At 43.2% G+C, this 16,058-nt stretch overlaps 1 protein-coding gene across 5 annotated transcripts in view; it reads left to right on the forward strand.

Annotated features, from left to right (window-relative positions):
- Positions 1 to 16,058, forward strand: part of LOC130040490 (E3 ubiquitin-protein ligase TRIM38-like) — a 35,756-nt gene that overhangs the window by 14,203 nt on the left and 5,495 nt on the right. For 4 of the 5 annotated variants that reach the window (XM_056132624.1, XM_056132625.1, XM_056132627.1 and 1 more), the window contains 5 exons: positions 7,661 to 8,092; positions 12,237 to 12,332; positions 13,158 to 13,388; positions 14,523 to 14,545; positions 14,641 to 14,753. In XM_056132624.1, coding sequence (XP_055988599.1) covers positions 7,685 to 8,092; positions 12,237 to 12,332; positions 13,158 to 13,388; positions 14,523 to 14,545; positions 14,641 to 14,753 — 871 coding nt within the window. In that variant the 5' untranslated portion in view covers positions 7,661 to 7,684. Of the gene's footprint in view, positions 1 to 4,175; positions 4,256 to 5,301; positions 5,388 to 7,660; positions 8,093 to 12,236; positions 12,333 to 13,157; positions 13,389 to 14,522; positions 14,546 to 14,640; positions 14,754 to 16,058 lie in introns of those variants that run through there. The other variant, XM_056132626.1, reaches the window with a different exon arrangement.

The following is a 16,058-nucleotide window of genomic DNA, read 5'->3' on the forward strand; positions in this document are numbered from 1 at the left end:
CATCAACAAAAGAGTTAGGGGAAGAACCTGGGAAGACAAAGAAGTTACAGGAAGAATATGCAAAGCCAAAACTTTTCTGCATACTGAAAACAAACAAGCTAAGTACCTAGGATCTGCATAATGAGAACCTGCTGGCAGCACCATATCCCCTGCAGTTCTAATTTCTCACAACTATTATTTCATTAAACAAAACCTTCATTAGATGTGAAATAGCCTCTCTTCGTGTGATTAATTTGATTTTTCCTTATTCCTGTTGCTGTGGACACTGTTAATATATATATTTGAATATTCACATTGATTGCTGCCAAAGAGTCTCAGAGTCCCCACCTGCAGGGCTGGTCTCAGAAAATGAGACAAACCAAAAGAACTGTCAGAGCAGTTTTTCAAAAAAAAAGATATTTTTTGAAAAGTTTCTTATACAATTGTTCTGCATAGCTTATATTTTCACACTTATAATTCAGCCTGAGCTTCTGCAGCTGCAGTAATTTTTGTGTCTCAGCCCCAACTCCTGGTTCAGGTCTGATGCCCAGGTCAGGCCCCCACAGTCCTACAGCAACAACTACCTACAGGAGCACCCACGTGAGTAAGGCAACTCTAGGCTCCAGATTTGACTTCTGCCCATCCCTCAGTCTCCCTCCCAGCCTGATAGGTCACTGCTCCTGTTTATTACAAAAACTTGCATGTGTACTTTTATAATGGCTTTTACAACTGAGGTTTATAATATGGAAAAGCTTTATTTTCAGGCAGTCATCTATTTCTCTTCTCCATTTAACAGTAATTCTCAGTTGAGAAGAAATAATACACTTGCTCCTACTTTTTTATTTGTGATACTTTAGCTAAGTCTCCCCTCATTGCAAACTGGATCCCATAAGCACAGAGCAGGCTGAAGAAAGAGACACTTTCAGTTTTGCCCTTGTCAAGTGCCAGTGTTAGGGCACGGATCGTGATCTCCCTTTAACGACAAAGAGACTCCAGAGACTGCAAACAGCAAGCAAGGTTTATAGTAAGACTGGCTAGCCAGGGTCAAGCCGCCTACACAGACACGCAGGTCAGTTAGGTGAGGCAAGACCCCGAACCTCTTCAAAGGGCATCTTATATAGGCCTTCACTGGCCGTTACAGCAATGCCTGTGCATTTCATAGCCAGTAGATTTGTAACAACATATACTTTCTTAACCAATCCATTTAAAAGTGCATCACTCCTTAGCCTATAGATTCGAAGATCAGCATTTATGTACATAGGCATTGTGGCTAGTGGGCATCTGGTAACTGGGACATTTGGTTATCACCTGGCTTCCTTTGATTCTCAGCCCTGCATTCCTGGTGGAGGTGGATAAGGGATGAGTTCCTAAGGGAGGTAACAGATAAGGAGGGCCCAACAAATGGTTCCTGAATTTACATTCCAACAGGGAAGAGTTTCACTCTAAAGCTCTGCTAGGGAGGGGGCAGGAAAGGGAAAGTTACTAATTTATAGAGTTTTAACTCTGGAATCTCCCTCAGGGTCCCTAGGGACCTAACACCAGGAGAGATTATCTGACAACACTCACTGTGTAAACACACAAAAAATGGTGGGCAAAGGGACGGCAGCAGCCTATCTCTCCCACCGCCCGCGTTCGGTGGTCTCAGGCCGTTTCCCCACTCTAGGAGGTCCATGGCGATGGTCAGGCGAAGGAAGGAAAGAAGGGCCAAGCTGGTTGGTCTTAGTAGCGGTTTATTACATGAAAGAAATGTATGTCATGGAGGCCTCAGGAGATATCAAGCAGGTGCTCCCTTGTTCTCTCAGCTCCTGTCCTCAGCCCCATCTTCCCAGATTCTCTAAAGCATGTTCCCCCCCCCCCAGAGCCCTGAAATCTCCCTTATATAGATCAAGGTACCTCTAAAGGGGGCAATAAATAGTGATGTCATCAAAAGGAGTTACAGAAAGAACATTGAGGCAGCAAAACATACATTGTTTCCACTGGCAAGTAATCTTGGCCTCACCTTTTACAAACTACAAGCACTTGGATTAGCACATCAAAGACCAGTCTGCTAGAGTTTGGGAATCTACATCTCAAAGATTAGCCTGCCTGGAGCCAGGCATCTACATCCCCAAGCTCAGGCCTAGTTTAGCACCTGGGATCTGCATACCTAAAACCAGCTAGGTTCCTGTGAGATAAGGGAAACTGCCTCAATATACTGAAATCATTTACTGAAGGCAGTTTGAAGGGGAGAAAAGTTCAGTCTCATCCAAGCTAGTCAGGACACACAGGAAGACAGTTTCTAGGGCAGACTCTCACTTAGCAGATGGACTCACCCTAGAACAGAATTCCCTGGGTATGTTTCTCCTCTCCTTGTCCAACAAACATATAAGCATACATAATATAAATCATTTTGTATGGACACAGTAAGAAATACCTTAAGCTTATAGAATTGCTCTCCTAGGGCCATCTTGATCTCAGACCGCAGTGCTCAGGCCACATATCTCTCCTATTCTTAGCAGCAGGGTCCTAGTCTTGTCGTTACTTTTGGATCATGAGAGCATTTGCCTATGATCAACCTCTTAACATATAGTTAATGATGTCGGTGGGCCCCACGGGTGACTTATGTGAAGTGGGGAGGAGAAAGACAGCCACTTTCTCCTCACCCGCCTCTGCCACCCGGAACCCTGGGTAGGCTAGGACCGGTAAAGTCTGCAGTGAGCACCTGCTCGGCACGGGCCTGAGCCCCGCCATACCACGAGGTGGCCGTCAAGCCACACCTGAAGTCCGCTTGATCTTCTCTGCACGGGAGTTAATCCCCGCCACCCGATTGCTCGGGGAGCCACGGACTCAAGCTGGGGCGAGAATTTGCTCTTCGCAGGAAAGGAGAGACCAGTCCCAAGCTGTACCCGAGGTTTCTGGGGTTCTTGTCTCGCTCGCAGAAAAGAATTTCAGGAGTATCAGGAGTAGACGAGCAGTGAAGTAACAGGTTTTATTTGGAGGCTTTTGGAGAGGGAGAGAAAGGGATAAGCAGAGAGAGAGAGAGAGAGAGAGAGAGAGAGAGAGAGAGAGAGTAACACGTCCAGAGGGAACGCGGGCTTCTCCGAGGGTGGAGAGAGCGCCAAGTGGGCTCTCGAGCTGGTTCTTATAGATCCTTCTGACTCAGAATATTCTGGAATCTCCTTGGGGCTGAGTTGCTGGAGTCAACCGGATTGAAAGGGGGTTCGAGAATCATCTGACTTGGAATGTCCTGGAATCTCCTTGGGGCTGGGTCGCTGGAGTCAACCGGATTGAAAGGGGGGTTCTCAGAAAGGAGGAATTTCATGGGGAGGAGGCCCATATCTTCAGGGTCTGGGGATGGTCTTATCAAGTCCTTATTCTCTGTCTCCACAGGGTGGGTCGGTCCTAGAATTCTTCTTCTATGAGACTTTGTTTCATTGCAGAGAGCCTTTCCCTATCTACCTGCCTACATCATTAAGAATCGTGGTACCTTGGCTTGGCCCATCTCGATGCCAGGGTAGGACATAACTTACCAGCTTGCCCTGGTTCCATCCAGTCCCTCGTCGGGACCTTGCCCTTGGAGTGCTAGGAAGTGAGGGCAATTGAGGCTTAAGTTGAGAAGGCAGATGCCCAGGAGTGAATAATATTCAAGGCCAATTAAAGACCCTCCCGATGATCATCGATTTGCTCAAGCGGGCCCAGTAACGTCTCCATTGGAGACTTTGTTGTTACTGTGTCTGGCATATCGAATAAGTCACGGGGAGCTTGCCAGGCTCTGCTGTGTGGGCGAGATACTCTCAGTAGCTTGCCGGGCTCTCCGAGAGGGGCGGAGGAATCGAACTCGGGTTGGCCATGTTAGCTGCGTGCAAGGCAAATGCCCTACCGCTGTGCTATCGCTCTAGCCCATGAACATTAAATCCTAAGTTATAAAGCATAATATTAATTGTCTTCCTGTATCTATAAAAAAAGGACACTGCATTAAAGTAAACTATTCAAAAGACATAAGGAGAGGAGAAAGGCAATATTAACTTACAGTACAGCTTCATTTTCTAAGAAGGATGAGACCTTACAAATTGGTTGCGGAAGAGAGCACAAAGAAGTAGTTACATACAAACAAAGTAATGGGAATGACTCGAGATCTCTGTGATGCATGCAACCTGATAAACCGAAGATCCTTGTACTCCAACAACTCACCATTTTAATTTTATGTTAATCTGCAGGTTCCTCAGTTTCCTTAAGAGGCCAATAGATGAACTCTGCCCTGAATGGGGTGGTCACAGGATACAAGAATCAGAAAGCAGTATGTAGCGAAATATTTTTCAAAATTCCAAACAAAATGTCTATGGGACCTGGGAAGAAATCACTCAAGACTTATGGCAACTGTTCAGGCCTGATTAGTATTACCAAGTGCCCCTGTCCCTGTAAGAGTCCTCCACCAGCAGCTGTGCATTGCTTTAGCCACCCCTATCCACACCCCCATTCCAGAGCAGTTCTTTCTTTACTAAACTTAGATTACTCACTGCTGTCCTTGAGTCCATCCTGCTCCATCCTGAGGACACAGAGAGGGAGACAGGAAACTTCCCCACACTGAGACTCTGTGAGCACTGATATAGCCAGGGTGCTGTGGTTCCAGCTGAGAACATTCACCAATGAGACTTCAGTGACTCCCGTGCAGTCGCAGAAGCTGCTGCTTCTGCTGCTGCTACTACAGCATTGGGATCTGCAGAGTAAGACCGAGAAGTGTCCTGAGATACAGAACACACAGGGAAGCAGAGTTTCCGGTTATTATGAACCTTTTTATCTATAACTTATTTTCCACCTTATTTTAGACATGCTTAAAATAAATCACAATTTAACAAAGGGGGGGGGAACCTCATATAGACCAGGAAGGCTCCTAATTTCTAGGAGACTCCAGGGCAAATGTAGAGAGATCTGAAGTAAAAGTTAGGACATTGGTTCTTGGCAGCTTCCTGGGGCCATTAATCAGCTTTCTAAGTTTTTACTGTGTCACTTGGTTTGGGGTGTGATGGTTGGTTTGGTTGGTTAGTGTTTGGGCACACCTGGCAACACTCAGGAGTCATTCCTGGCTTTGTACTAAGGACTCACGTCCAGCAGTTCTGGGGATAGTAATAGATGCAGGGGTTCAAACTTCTGGTCAGCAGGTTGCAAGGCAAATGCCCTGCAAGCTGTACAATGGCTCCAGCCCTTTTACTTGGTTTTATTGACTGCTGGGGAGTAAAGGTGTTGCTCCTACCGTGTCCCCACCCAGTCAGAGAAGGTGAATGGAAACATGTGGTAAAATCTTTGAACCTCACAGAACTTTCACTTCTGATCTAAACCCCACAGCAATTTCACTTTGGAGTTTAATCCAGTGGACTTTCTTGTCCAGACCTCAGTAAATACACCCAACAGAGGAGACTGACCATAAAAATGTGAGTGTTTGGGGTAGAGCTTGAAATGCAACACCAATGTTTGCTCAGTGAGCCTAAGGATCATGTGTATTTGTTTTTGTTAATGAGAAAGAGAGAAAAAAAGAGAGAGAGACAGGCAGACATACAGAGACAGATACAGAGATAAAAATAGAACAACTAGGAGGCATGATGTTGTCTGGGTCCTTCTTGAGATTCCTGCATCTTGCACCTAGAAATCACAGCCTTGATAATATTCTGGGATGTCTCTAGATTTCATGAATATATTTTTAAATGAATCTGTTATATAACTTATCTGTCTCTAGTCTGTAATCTAGCATTTTAGAAAAGGTGCTCGTGGTGCTGTTGTTTAAATAAATATCTTTAAGACAAACTAAGGGTCTGTATATAATTGTCATTGCCAACCCTAAAATTATTAGAATAAGATCTTTTTCTCTAAGGCATATTGCATATGATTATTTGAATTTTCACTTTTCTAAAAACAGATGCTGTAGATATTTTAACATGTATGGGGAATTGTGTCTTTGTGAAGTATTTACAGAGGCTATTAACCATTTTTAAAAACTATTGAGTCTTATTTCTTTGAGAAGCATTTAAACAGGCAGTTTGCTCATATTTTAAACCTGTTTACTGAAGTAGTAAATTACATTTATGATTTGCATATGTCAAACATCATTATGGCTCGGCTATAGAACCAATTAGAAATAATGAATGACTTTCTTGACATGTGGTTAGAGGCTATACCAAGATTTTTTTGTTTTCTTCTTAACATAGTGTAATTTCACTATAAGGAAAGAGAAAGAAAGGGTAACATGTTCAAAAGAGATTGTGAGCTTCTCCAAATGAGCAAGAACCCTGCTGAATGTCTTTTGGAAGAGGTTATATGTGGATATTTTCCACAGTTCCTTGGCCTGAAGTTCTATGCCCACGTAAGAGTTGTTAGATATTTTCATAAGGGAAGAATTTTGAACTTCTGATGGTCTCATTAAATTGTCAGTGACTTTGTAATTTTTATTTTTTCTCTTTGAGACTTGGGCTTTATTTCTGACTCTACACTTAGGAATCATCCCTGACAGGGCAAATTTATTTCATCCATTTGTTCAAACATTGCTTGAGCCATTTGATTATAAGCTCTTCTTAGGTAGTCTTGCAACTGAAGGTGTATTTTCCCAGAATCTTCAAAAGTGCTAATCTAGGACCTGCTCTTCTCCTCTTCTCAGATCAGTTTTTCTTCCCTCAAATCAGAAAGGATGACAGAATGGATAGGTCAGTTAGCTATTAGATTACATTGTGTCTCTAGCGGGATCTCCCTGGCTTCATTGAACTGATATTGTTGTTCTTTGGAGGTAGGGGTAGATACAATACAGAGAAGGATTTTCATTATTCAAATATGAATCCACTGAATCTTCTTCATTAACAGCCCTAATTCCTAAGTGTTGCTTCTGTAGTTACAAGCAAGAAACAAGGTATTGGTGATTGTTAGGTCATTCAACAGTCACTGTCACTGTTCTCCTGTTGTTCATTGATTTGCTCGAGCAGGCCCAGTAACATCTCCATCGTGAGACTTTGTTGTTACTGTGTTTGGAATATCGAATACGTCATGGGTAGCTTGACAGGCTTTGCCGTGTGGGCGAGATACTCTTGGTAGCTTGTCAGTCTCTCTGAGAGGGGCAGAAGAATGAATTCCGGTCGTCCATGTTGTCTGCGTGCAATCAAACGCCTGGTTAGGTCACTAGTAAACTGTTTTAAAAGCTTCCAAATATCCTTTCTGTTCATCTGTAATTTGTGTGAGGAATAACTTCTAGCTTTTCTCTCTCAGAATTGAGCCTGAAATTATTTCTTTCTGAACTCCGAGTTACACCAGCACCTACAGCAACGAACAAATGAAATGTGTCTCATTACAATTAGATACTAAATTTAAATATATAAAATTTAATCTAAACACTTGGACTAGTACTACTGTATTCCAAATCCAATTCATCCTCTGCAGGTGTCAGTCCCTCAAACTCAGGTGATATGTATTCCATCATGGTCACAGTCATGGTACTCCCGTTGTTCATCAATCTGCTCAAGCAGTCCCAGTAACGTCTCCATTTTGAGACTTGTTGTTACTGTGTTTGGCATATTGAATACATCGCAGGGAGCTTGTCAGGCTCTGCCATGCAGGTGAGATACTCTCGGTAGCTTGCCAGGCTCTCTGAGAGGGGCGGAGGAATCGAACCCAGCCATCACTTATAGAAAAATCTCATCTGTATAATCTCTACCTTTATTTTCAGTATTAAGGATTTCCAGGAAAAACCATGGCCTCTGGCACAGTTAAGAACATGAGGGAGGAAGTCACCTGCCCCATCTGCCTGGAGATGATGACTGAGCCAGTGATGATAGACTGTGGGCACATCTATTGTCATTCCTGCATAATGAAAAAGCTTGAGAACCAGCAACAGCAGTCACTGTCAGCGGGAAACTTCCAGTGTCCTGTATGTAGGGCACAGTTTCAAAGGGAGATCATCCGGCCCATTAAGCATCTAGAAAACCTCATAGACATTATTAAGAAGATGGAGCTGGAAAATCTGTGTGAAGAACACGGAGAGAAGCTCAACCTGTTTTGTGAAGATGATGGTCAGTTCATCTGCTTGTTATGTGAGCGGAAAGCAAAGCACAAAGGGCACACCACGTTACTTGCTACAGAGGCCTGTCAAGTCTACAAGGTGAGTACTGCCCAGAGTACTGCAACAAGTACCCATTTCTCTTTTGAAATCACGGATCTGAATAATTTTTTTTTTTTTTTTTTTTTATTGAATCACCGTGGGAAAGGTTACAAAGCTTTCAGGTTTAGGTCTCAGTCATGCAAATATCAAACACATTTCCCTTTACCAATACTTTTTTTTTTTTTTACCATGAAGAACCCCAATAAAACCCCACCCCCCACCCCTCCCAGTCCCTGTGGGGCAGATGAATTCTAGTTAACACTCTATCTGCTTTGATTAGATTCATTGTTTCAACAAAAGATTCACCACTATTATTTAGTTTACCCTCCCCCCCCCCAAATCAGACAAGCTGAAAAAACGTTGTGACGTGATTTGCTTTCTACAGCTGGGTTCAAGAATTAAATGTTGGTTTTGGATTTCTGCTATTTTACTTATTGACCCTGGAAGTATTTCTACTGAAAGTCAGATAGTTAAGAAATTGGTTTCTGTGCTCTGGAGTCGTGGCCGTGCTGGAGAGCCGCTCGTGGGGGGCAACTGGTGACCTCGGTAGGGCGTGAGGGACGGACCGGAACGCCCCCCTTCCCATGAGGTTTTAGTCACCCCCACACCCCCGGCTCATACCTGATGTCCACAAGGCTCCCATGTGGCCGCCATCTTTCTTTCCAGAGAGGAGAGGGCGAATGGGGCAACACCCTTTCCCCTCCAGCAGATTTGATGGCCTGGATTAACGCATAGTCCGTTCACTTTTCTGCTCCAAGCTGTTGGGTTCTGCATTAAATCCTTGTGTTTCTGGGGCTGTGGCTGTGCTGGAGAGCCGCTTGTGGGGGGCAACTGGTGGCCTCGGTAGGGCGTGAAGGACGGACCGGAGCGTCCCCCTTCCCATGAGGTTTTAGTCGCCCCCATATCCCCGGCTCATACCTGCTGTCCACAAGGCTCCCATGTGGCCGCCACCTTTCTTTCCAGAGGGAGGAGGGCGGAAGGGACCAACACCCTTTCCCCTCCGGGCAGACATGATGGCCTGGATTAACGCATAGTCCTTTCACTTTTCTGCTCCAAGCTGCTGGGTTCTGCATTAAGTCCTTGTGCTTCTGGGGCTGTGGCCGTGCTGGAGAGCCACTCGTGGGGGGCAACTGGTGACCTCGGTAGGGCGTGAAGGACGGACCGGAACGCCCCCCTTCCCATGAGGTTTTAGTCGCCCCCGCTCCCCCGGCTCATGCCTGCTGTCCACAAGGCTCCCATGTGGCCGCCACCTTTCTTTCCAGAGAGGAGAGGGCGAATGGGGCAACACCCTTTCCCCTCCAGCAGATTTGATGGCCTGGATTAACGCATAGTCCGTTCACTTTTCTGCTCCAAGCTGCTGGGTTCTGCATTAAGTCCTTGTGCTTCTGGGGCTGTGGCCGTGCTGGAGAGCCGCTCGTGGGGGGCAACTGGTGACCTCGGTAGGGCGTGAAGGACGGACCGGAACGCCCCCCTTCCCATGAGGTTTTAGTCGCCCCCGCTCCCCCGGCTCATGCCTGCTGTCCACAAGGCTCCCATGTGGCCGCCATCTTTCTTTCCAGAGAGGAGAGGGCGAATGGGGCAACACCCTTTCCCCTCCAGCAGATTTGATGGCCTGGATTAACGCATAGTCCGTTCACTTTTCTGCTCCAAGCTGTTGGGTTCTGCATTAAATCCTTGTGTTTCTGGGGCTGTGGCTGTGCTGGAGAGCCGCTCGTGGGGGGCAACTGGTGGCCTCGGTAGGGCGTGAAGGACGGACCGGAGCGCCCCCCTTCCCATGAGGTTTTAGTCGCCCCCACACCCCCGGCTCATACCTGCTGTCCACAAGGCTCCCATGTGGCCGCCACCTTTCTTTCCAGAGGGAGGAGGGCGGAAGGGACCAACACCCTTTCCCCTCCGGGCAGACATGATGGCCTGGATTAACGCATAGTCCTTTCACTTTTCTGCTCCAAGCTGCTGGGTTCTGCATTAAGTCCTTGTGCTTCTGGGGCTGTGGCCGTGCTGGAGAGCCGCTCGTGGGGGGCAACTGGTGACCTCGGTAGGGCGTGAAGGACGGACCGGAACGCCCCCCTTCCCATGAGGTTTTAGTCGCCCCCGCTCCCCCGGCTCATGCCTGCTGTCCACAAGGCTCCCATGTGGCCGCCATCTTTCTTTCCAGAGAGGAGAGGGCGAATGGGGCAACACCCTTTCCCCTCCAGCAGATTTGATGGCCTGGATTAACGCATAGTCCGTTCACTTTTCTGCTCCAAGCTGCTGGGTTCTGCATTAAGTCCTTGTGCTTCTGGGGCTGTGGCCGTGCTCAAAGCTTAACTATGATTTTCAGAGAGAAACGTTAGGTGGTTTACTTCCCATGGATCACTTTGTATTTAGAGAGATGTCGCGCGGCCGCATAAGCGGTTTTGAGGAAAAGTCCTAGTTCCCGCATACTCGAGCTGTGCTTGTAGAGGTTTCTGGTCACCGGGGGTCCATCTGGGGGAGGCGGGATGCGGTACCTACCCCATCTCGGACTTCCCGATGATCTCAGCTCTTTTTGGAAGCTGTTTTTTTTTTTTTTCCTTCGGGATCTCTGGATCCCGCCCTCCATGTTCTTCTCTTCGGCTGAATGCTCTGAATAATTTATTTTCAAACCCACGATGTTGTTAAAGCTTTTACCATTTTAATCTTTATATAAAATTAACATCAGCTTCTATTTAATATACACATATATATTACTAGGCATATTAAAGCATATGCACAGAGTGCTGTCGTAATCCCCATGGAAATTGATAACCCTTGACAGCAATGAACAACTGATAATATACCTATATATTCAGACAAAGTAAAACACTGATTCATTGATTAAGAAGAAAATTGATTACCACTTTTAACATTAAAAAGTTGGTTAACCTAAAAGTGTTCTCCTCAAATGGAAGAAAGTATTTTGAAAAATATTTTAAAAGTTTGCTATTGGTACTACATAATTTAAAATTTCTTGCATGATGATTTTTTTCATTAGATATTATAGCTCTTCTCTGCTTCTTTATTTTTTACAGTAGTGTTTACCTAGCAGTGTCGTCCCATGATCCAGGGGCTACTCCATGTGATACGAGGCCAGAGGCCTGACTGCTCAGTGGTATGGCCCTAGAGTGCTGTGGGTCACTGGGTCCATACCTGATCATGTTCAGGAATATCAGAATCATATCTGTCGGTAATCAGAGAAAAAAAGGGCTCTGGAGATCAAACTGAGAATCCTCATCAAAGCATGTGGTCTGTCTCACTGACATTCATTTGACTCTTCCATTGGGGTAGGGATTTAGGGACCAAACCCAGAGATGCTCAGGGCTCACTCCTGACCTACTCTTATTTACACATAATAATATATTAAAAATGTCAAGGTGTAAGTAATCTGTTATTGGTTTTTAGATTTAATTCAATACTCCCTCTCGGAGAGCCAAGCAAGCTACCTAGAGTATCTCACCCACATGGCAAAAGCCGGGAAAGCTCCCCATGATGTATTCAATATACCAAAAACAGTAGCAACAAGTCTCAAATATGTTGTAAAATGTTACTAGTGCCCGCTTGAGCAAAATTGATGAACAACAGGAGGACAGCGCTACTATAGAAAATATTATCAAGCATTATTATATTCTTGTTCTTTTTACAGTGTTCACCAGGCAAATGCATCATTGTATACTTTAGGCCATGTATCATGAAGATTCTGTTTCTAAAATTGAAAATGATATTAACAACAGTATCAATTCATCAGGTTGTTCAGGAGGTCAAATTTTTCAAAATATTTTATCTATTGAAGAACCATGAGATACACAGTTATAAGGTAGTTCATGGTTGAGTTTGAGTCATATAACATTCCAACATTCAACCCTTCCACTGTTGTACATTTCCCACCACCCATGTCCAATGTCACTAGTCTCCTTCCCGCTGCCTTCCAACCATTCCACCCACAAGCCTGACCATGTTGCAGACAGTTCTTTCACAGGAGATCAAGGTTTTTCACTTCACACAAATCCCTCAGGATGTATCCTTGAAGGTATAAGGACTATCGAAGTTTCCAATATTGTTTAATTTTTAAAAGTCTGTGATCTTCCCTGACTTATATAATGAAAAATTGCCCAAGTTGTAAATCTTTATCGAATATTTTTTCCTTTAGGAAAACTTTCAGGAATGTTTGATACACCTAAGGAGACTAGAAGAACAAAATAAGGAATGGCTAGGGAAAATAAGAGAGCAAATAACAAATTTTCAGGTAAGTATTTAAGATTATTTGCTTCAGATATGTTCACCATAAAGCCTAGAGATATAAAAGGATTAAGCAAAACAAAAGGATGCTTTCATCTCATTAATCTAGACTAAATAGATTATTCCCAAATTATTTGTTTTAATGCTCCTCATTGGCTACACCTATTAGAATTGAGTTCCTCTTCCTTTGTTCTTTCAACTGAAATTGTTGAAGAGTCCTACTATCAGTAAAACTAAGAATTGGTGTCTTTACTTAGATTCATATTGAATTGTTTACAAGATTTAAACATCTCAAAGTAAATTCCTGTAGACTTACCACTCAGAAGTTTACCACAATGCAGGGTCTGGCATGTAATTTCCATGGTCAGAAAGTAATCATTTTGATGAACAGTGTCACTGCATGTAGGATTCATGTTCAAAAATTCAGGGGGATGAACAGAAAATGTGGCTAGAACATATACGATGGCATTTAAGGTCTATTGCTCTGCTTGATCAGACTGCTCAAAAGAGAAACTCAGTGCTCTTCTGGAAAAATTGACATACTCCAAAAGTCTATACTAAAATCTCACAGGTTATTTGCTTTTGAGGGTGTCTTTCCTAACCTATGTCATGAACTCTTTGGGTGAATTTTAAATTTGGACTCACAGAGTGTATTCCTTCTTGCTTCAATTTAACAGGCATGAGTAATGGGAGAATAAAATATCCAAGTAACATGCAGAGAAACCCACATCCCTGAGAGTTACGTTTTCATCTCCTATCAACAAGGAATGTTTGTTTATTTATTTATAGATAAACATTCCCCTGTAACTTATATATGCTTTCTTTGTTCTAGTCCAAAATTATGGAAAAAAAAAACCGCATCACATATGTTTTTGAGGTTTTTCAAATGATCCTAGAAATTGAAGAGAAATCTTATCTATGGAGACTGGAAAATGAAGAAGAGCAAGTTCTGCAGAGACTAAAAAACAGTGAAGCCAACCTGGAGGATCAAAGCCAGGAACTGAGCAAACACATCCAGGAACTGGAGAGGAAATGTCAGAGTTCAGCCCAGGAGTTACTGCAGGTGAGACTGTGCACGTGGAGGAATGCATGAAGGAGTCAGTCCCTGGGCTTTCAGAGGAAATGGTGAGGAATTTGGAGAACTGGCCAAATTCCTTCTTTCTCAAATATTCACACAAGTGTGGAGAAATTAAATGTTTACTTTTTAATACACATGCCTATATACAGGTGTCCTTCACTAGTCTGTAGAGTGTCTCTGAGTAATTCAAAAAGGAGGCCCCTTGGATAGATATGGCAGTTCTCAGATAACCACAGAACTTTTGTTGAATCTGTTAGCCTCAGTGTATTTTTTCAGAGATTTCTGGTGTCAAATGGTCTCTGCAAAGGTAAACCTGTTGACTCTGGAGGCTAAAAACCACTCACCAAAATGATTGAGAAACATTTCCCTTGACTTACTATCTGTAATTTGCTCAAACAGATATTATGAGGCCTGACGTTAGCTATAGTAAAGATCTTCTACACTGTGATAAAAGCCTGGAGCACCTTATTCTATCTTCATAAAAGGTGGAGGTAGAAGAGCAAGACCTTCCACCTCAGTGCAAACCTACTTTCAACAACTTAGTGAGTCATTCCAGGGCTCTATGTGAATTTTCCTGCAAGCACCTTTGTGAAAAACAATGTCCACTATGATCTCTTCAGAAGTCATTAGTCACTGAATGCTAAAAGTGCTAAATGAATAAGTTTGAGGCAATTCCTAATCTTATTGCAAACAGTTCACAGGTTTGTGGATATAGCAATAATAACGCTACATGCTGGAAAAGTAAGATAACATACTCTTTGGTTGATTAGATACTGTCATGGTATTATCCTTGGCCAGTGTTTCTCTCAAACTTTGTGCATGTACTGCTGAAGGTAAACAAGGGTAGAGAGGTTGAATATCAAAGGTCTATCGCAGTGCTTATAACTGCGACTCTGTGGAATAATTTATGCAGAAAGGTGTTGGACTGCAGGTATGCAAAGGTTGAAGAACATTGTGGTAAAAAATTGGGATCATAATCATTCCCTGGGAAATCATTAATACATAGGAACAGAGCAATTGCATTTACCCTTTCATATAATTATAAAGAAACATCCACCCATTAAAGTTCTATGAAAAGCTAATATTTTCATATCAACATCTACCTTTCTTGCTCTATAGGATGCAAAGGACACTGTGGACAGGTGAGTGGTCCTTGAAAACAGGAGGGAGGGATAGTAGCTATATGGAGTCTAATGGAATGTTGCTCTGATGAGATTTCTGGACTCTTCTTCTCTAGGATTTCTGCTATGCAGTTAAATGCACCAGAGGATGTCTCACTGGATACTCACAGTATACCTGATATTAGTAGCATTTTCTGTTCATTGTTAAAATTGTTTGAGACTGATAACGGTATGTGACATCCAAAATTCCCTAAATAGTAGAGGGGGGAGGAATATTGGGCAACTGCTCTTCCCTGTGCAGTTCTAGCCAGAGTACTGCTTTTCTTGATGATTCTATAGCTCTTTTTCTTCAGTTCACTAGTGATGTCCCCAAGGTAAATAACCTCTATATCTCTCCTATATAAAAACCAAAAGAATAACACTTCACACTCAGTGGAAGGAGACAAGGTTTAAAAATCATAAATTATGTTCAGTCTATAGTCTACTCTCATCACGTTTCTCCCATCTTGGAAGAACATGATTGCCACTCAATGTCTCTTTTGCAAACCACAGCACTCAAAAGAAGAGAGATAACAAATGGGAATGCCCTGACACAGAGGTAGGGTGGAATGGGGGATGGGGAGTGGAAGGGATACTGGGAATAGTGGTGGTGGAGAATGGGCACTGGTGGAGGGATGTGTATTCGATCATTGTATAGCTGAAACCCAAGCACAAAAATTTGTAAGTCTACAACTGTACCTCATGGTGTTTCACTAATAAAAATTAAAAAAAAATCATAAATTACTCAAGGCAGAGAGTAAAGGGTTTGGGACTTAATGATTACGTTTATGTCATTCAATTCCCAGAGTATGTACGGAAAGGTAGGTAAGACTGACTGTGCTGCCAGTGGTTTATGGTCAGACCAGGTAACACAATAAGTGTTTGAACCTTTTGAAAGCCAAGTGCTACCTAGTAGAAAACTAGCTGTTTGTTTCTTTATTCTTTCCAGAATCTCTTTATTTTAATAGTAAACTATAATTGCATTTTCTCATAAAAAATCTTAAAATAAAGATATTTTATTATTTTTAGGCTATAAAATAAGAACCACTCTGAAAATTTTTCATTTTTAATTTAATGAAAATCTATGTTACAAATAACGCATTTTCAGTCCTGAGAATAGTGTCCCAAGTCGAGTGTTTGCCTTTCATGCAGCCAACCAGGGAAGATCCCTGGCATTTGATATAGTCGTTGAGTTCTGCCATGATTGGTGACTAAGTACAGAGTTAGAAGTAAATCCTGAGCACAGCCAGGTGTGTTGTTAACTTGCCACACCCAAATTAGAAGAACACAATAACTCATAAATTTCAGTAAAATGACCATAGCTCATAGGAACCCTCTAACTGGAGTCTAACAGTGTTGCAATAATTATGATCGATGGGCTTTGTTTTCATCTAGAAACTAATATAATCTGTTCCATGCTCATTGTGATTGTTGTCAAAATTTGGGTCTGGTGTGTGTTGGACCTCGGGCACTAGCTCTTTGCTGGTTGCAGGCA

This window comes from Sorex fumeus, unplaced genomic scaffold, assembly GCF_029834395.1.
Source record: "Sorex fumeus unplaced genomic scaffold, SorFum_2.1 ptg000094l, whole genome shotgun sequence".
Classification (NCBI taxonomy): Eukaryota; Metazoa; Chordata; class Mammalia; order Eulipotyphla; family Soricidae; genus Sorex; species Sorex fumeus.